The 3707-nt window shown below is 25.3% G+C and overlaps 1 protein-coding gene across 2 annotated transcripts in view; it reads left to right on the top strand.

Annotated features, from left to right (window-relative positions):
- Positions 1-633: 633 nt before the first annotated feature.
- LOC108687931 (beta-1,3-glucan-binding protein-like) overlaps positions 634-3707 on the top strand; it is an 8459-nt gene continuing 5385 nt past the window's right edge. For both annotated transcript variants that reach the window (XM_018193976.1, XM_018193975.1), the window contains exons 1-5: positions 634-780; positions 2522-2749; positions 2842-2987; positions 3088-3230; positions 3294-3457. In XM_018193976.1, the coding sequence (XP_018049465.1) occupies positions 636-780; positions 2522-2749; positions 2842-2987; positions 3088-3230; positions 3294-3457 (826 nt within the window). In that variant the 5' untranslated portion in view covers positions 634-635. The remainder of the gene's footprint in view (positions 781-2521; positions 2750-2841; positions 2988-3087; positions 3231-3293; positions 3458-3707) is intronic.

The raw sequence follows: 3707 nt of genomic DNA, 5'->3' as shown, positions 1-3707 counted from the left end.
TAAAAATTATTAAAAAATTTTTTCATCATGGTCATGAAAAAATTACAACTTTTTATATGTCACTTACACAATTGTTATATATAATTTATATTATAATTATAATATTTAAACTTTATAATATTTAAAAAATTTATTATAATATTTAAAAAATTATTTATAAAATACAATTGTTTTCAAATCCTGGTAAACATCAATTAATAGTAATTTGATAACAGTGTTATAATTTTACAGTACAATTAATGTAATGTAGCTATTACGTACACATTGCGTATAATATTTATGTTGTTGCGTGTGTTATTATGTTACAGTTAGTTGCATTATCTTTCTTTCAATTGCGAGTATCATTATCAACCTCTGAAAGTCTGGACAATAACTCGAGATTACATAATTGTTTTTATAGGTTTTTGGATGATTCGTCATCAATAATAGCTGTATTCAACGAGGGAATTCCAAAACTATACAAGACGCAATCTGCATGATGAATAAGGAAAAACGTAAAGGAAGGAGCAAAGAAAGTAGTGGAAGAAACAGTAGTGAATCATGAAAACGCGACGCATGCATGTATTAATCTTTTCTTTTAGCACGATACTTGATAAATATCGTGTGTACAACATTAAGAATTGATAATCGCGAACATGCTCTCTCGCAGAGTGGATCGTGCGATAGTTCAACTGATTTTCGTACTAACATGCATACTTGTGAAACCAGTGCTTCTCTATGTGCTACCGAATCCGATTTTCGAGGTGTTAAAGCCGCAAGGTCTTCGAGTCTCTATACCTGGTAGCTTTTTTTCTCTTAAAAAAGATTGTAACAACCGCAAAAGATTAAATAGAAAGAAGAGTTTCCAAAAAATTTCTTTAAAAAATCACTATATATAAAAAATGATTTTTTTAAGGAACATTAAAAAATGCCTGATTTAAATTTCATCCAATAAATAATCCAACAAATAATTATTGCATAACATGTTTTATGATAACGTGTGAAATGTTGACGTGAACGTGTTAAACATTGTATTTTACACATGAGATCTAATGAATATATTGATATATATATAATTTAATAATATGATAAAAAAATCACGTATATTTAAATTATATATAAAAATATTAAAAATGGTATCCTAGCAGAAAATTTGTTAGAAACGCATTTTTGTAATTAAATTGGAAAATAAAATTAGATCAAAAGATAACTGTTTGAATATAATAAACATGTAACATGAATGCTCACTTAATTCCGCCCGCGAAAAAATGTTATATATGGACATGTTTTGTATATAATTATATATCATTATATATAAAATAAATAAATTTTTTATATAATTATATATGAAATATTTTTTCCTTAACGTCAATATAAATATCTATATAATTCTAAAAAATCAGTCGATGCGTAACAATCGTGTCAAGTCAATTATTTTTCTCAATTATCATAAATGTGTATGTATATATACATTTAATTTTAAAAAAATGTGTACTTTAACATATACATATACATGTATTTCATAATCCTATTGTTTTTGTTTTAAATAATATTGATTCTCTCGATAAAATAAAAATTATATGAACATCAAAAAACATGGTCTCGGAACGCTAAGAACATAATAAAATTAAAGTTATTAATGTCATTAACTAATAATTATTTACATAATGTTATGATATACACGTATTAAATTTGTTCTACTCAAATTTTATATGAAATCTATAGAAATTATTTGAATTATATATATAACTTTGTATCAGTTATATAGTTTGTTTTTACACGGATAATATAGTACTCTTCATTTGCAAATTAAGTATTTCATATATAACATCCTCTATTTGTATGTATATTAATAAAAATAATCATATATATAATTATTATCATATTTCTTCAACCATAGATATGTACAACAAAAATATTCGAAGAGAGAAAAACTTCAAAAATTCTCCAAAATGTTTATTAAGATAATTATTAACATTGCTAAAAGCAAAGAGCGGAATATAATAAGTACATAATTCGTTACTTGTATATATATTATATATAATAATAATCATTACATAATAATTTATTTATTAATTTTCGAATTCTTTGGGATATAAACAAGATATTAAAAAATATTCCGATACTAATGACTCTTTTTGCAATACTATTTCATTAATATTAAATATATTTTTACTTTGCTTTTATCATAGTAGTTAAAAGAGAGATTAATGATTGTGACCTTAATGATTATGTGACCTATGAGAAAATGTAAATGACAAGATGTTTAACTCTTTCAACATGTCCTCTATCTTATAATATTTCAAGTTTTGACATTACATTTCTAAGAAAACAAATAACATAAATTAATACGATAAATATAATAATACTACAACTAATTATTATAAAAATGATATGTATATTTTATTCTAAAAATATTTTAAAAAATAGGATCACTTAAAAAATAAAAAGATGTTAGATAAAAATTGTATATCTAAATAAATAATAATATTTGAATAAAAAAGAAAAATTAGTTTATATTTAACGATGATACGTTTAACAGATGCACCGGGTTTAAGAATATTTGGATTCCACGCCAACATCAATAAAGCAATTCGCACTAATGAATACGGTCAAATCGCTGGTGATACCTATTTGGCAACAGATGACCGCTGGACTTTTGAGGATTCGGATGTGACTATAAAAAATGGAGATGTACTTCATTATTGGATTTATGTGCAAGCGAATGGAATTAATCACAAGAAGAATAACCAAAGATGGACGTATTCCCGTAAGATTATTTATATAAACACACGATTTCTCTGATATAAAAATAGTAAAAAATATTATTATGTATATAATATTTCAAATTAATAATGATAGAAAATGAAGTTGATAGTCAAGAAACTACACAGACGAATTCTTCAAAATACGAAATTCCAACCGAGGGCCGATTACTACTTGAAGACTATTTTAATTTTTTCAACGAATCATTATGGAAACGCGAGATAAAGATGCCATTAGATCCGGTGGGTAATGGGTATATATATATTCATACAATGTGTATATAACTGTATATAGACATATATGTATATTTCAACTCAATAAAATTAAATATGTTAAAATTAGGACAACGAATTTTGCGTATATCACAATCAAAATCATAAGCAACTTGTGCAAGTTCATGATGGTCAATTATTCATAAGACCAATTATACTGGAAGACTATTATGGCGAGAATGCGACCGCATACGGAAGATTACAACTTAATGAGTAAATATAAGTAAATTAAATTTCTATTGCATTTTTTTTGTTTTATAATCTATCTTTTCGTAGATGTACAAGCTTGGTTGCTTTCGAATGTACGCGACAGGCGTTATCCTATAGCATTTTGCCACCCGTTATATCCGCACGTTTTACCACGAAAGAACGTTTCGTTTTGCAATATGGAAAGATCGAAATACGCGCGAAGTTTCCTGAGGGCGATTGGTTGTATCCAGGTAATTCTGTAATTTTTTTATTGCGAGCGAGACATATATTACGCAATGTGAAACACGTTGTATTGAATCTGTACAGTATCACATAAATTAATCTGAATAAAATACAAAATATAAGACAATTTATATAATTTTTTTAATTGCAATTAAATGTATAAGATACATGTCATAATATAATAATAATGTCTTATTAATTACAAGTTGTTAAATATTAATAACGACACTTATAGTTACTACATAATTTGATTTAATC

Source organism: Atta colombica, unplaced genomic scaffold (assembly GCF_001594045.1).
Source record: "Atta colombica isolate Treedump-2 unplaced genomic scaffold, Acol1.0 scaffold220, whole genome shotgun sequence".
NCBI lineage: Eukaryota > Metazoa > Arthropoda > Insecta > Hymenoptera > Formicidae > Atta > Atta colombica.
Note: the sequence above shows the minus strand (reverse complement) of the source record. Positions and strands in the feature narration are given on the sequence as shown.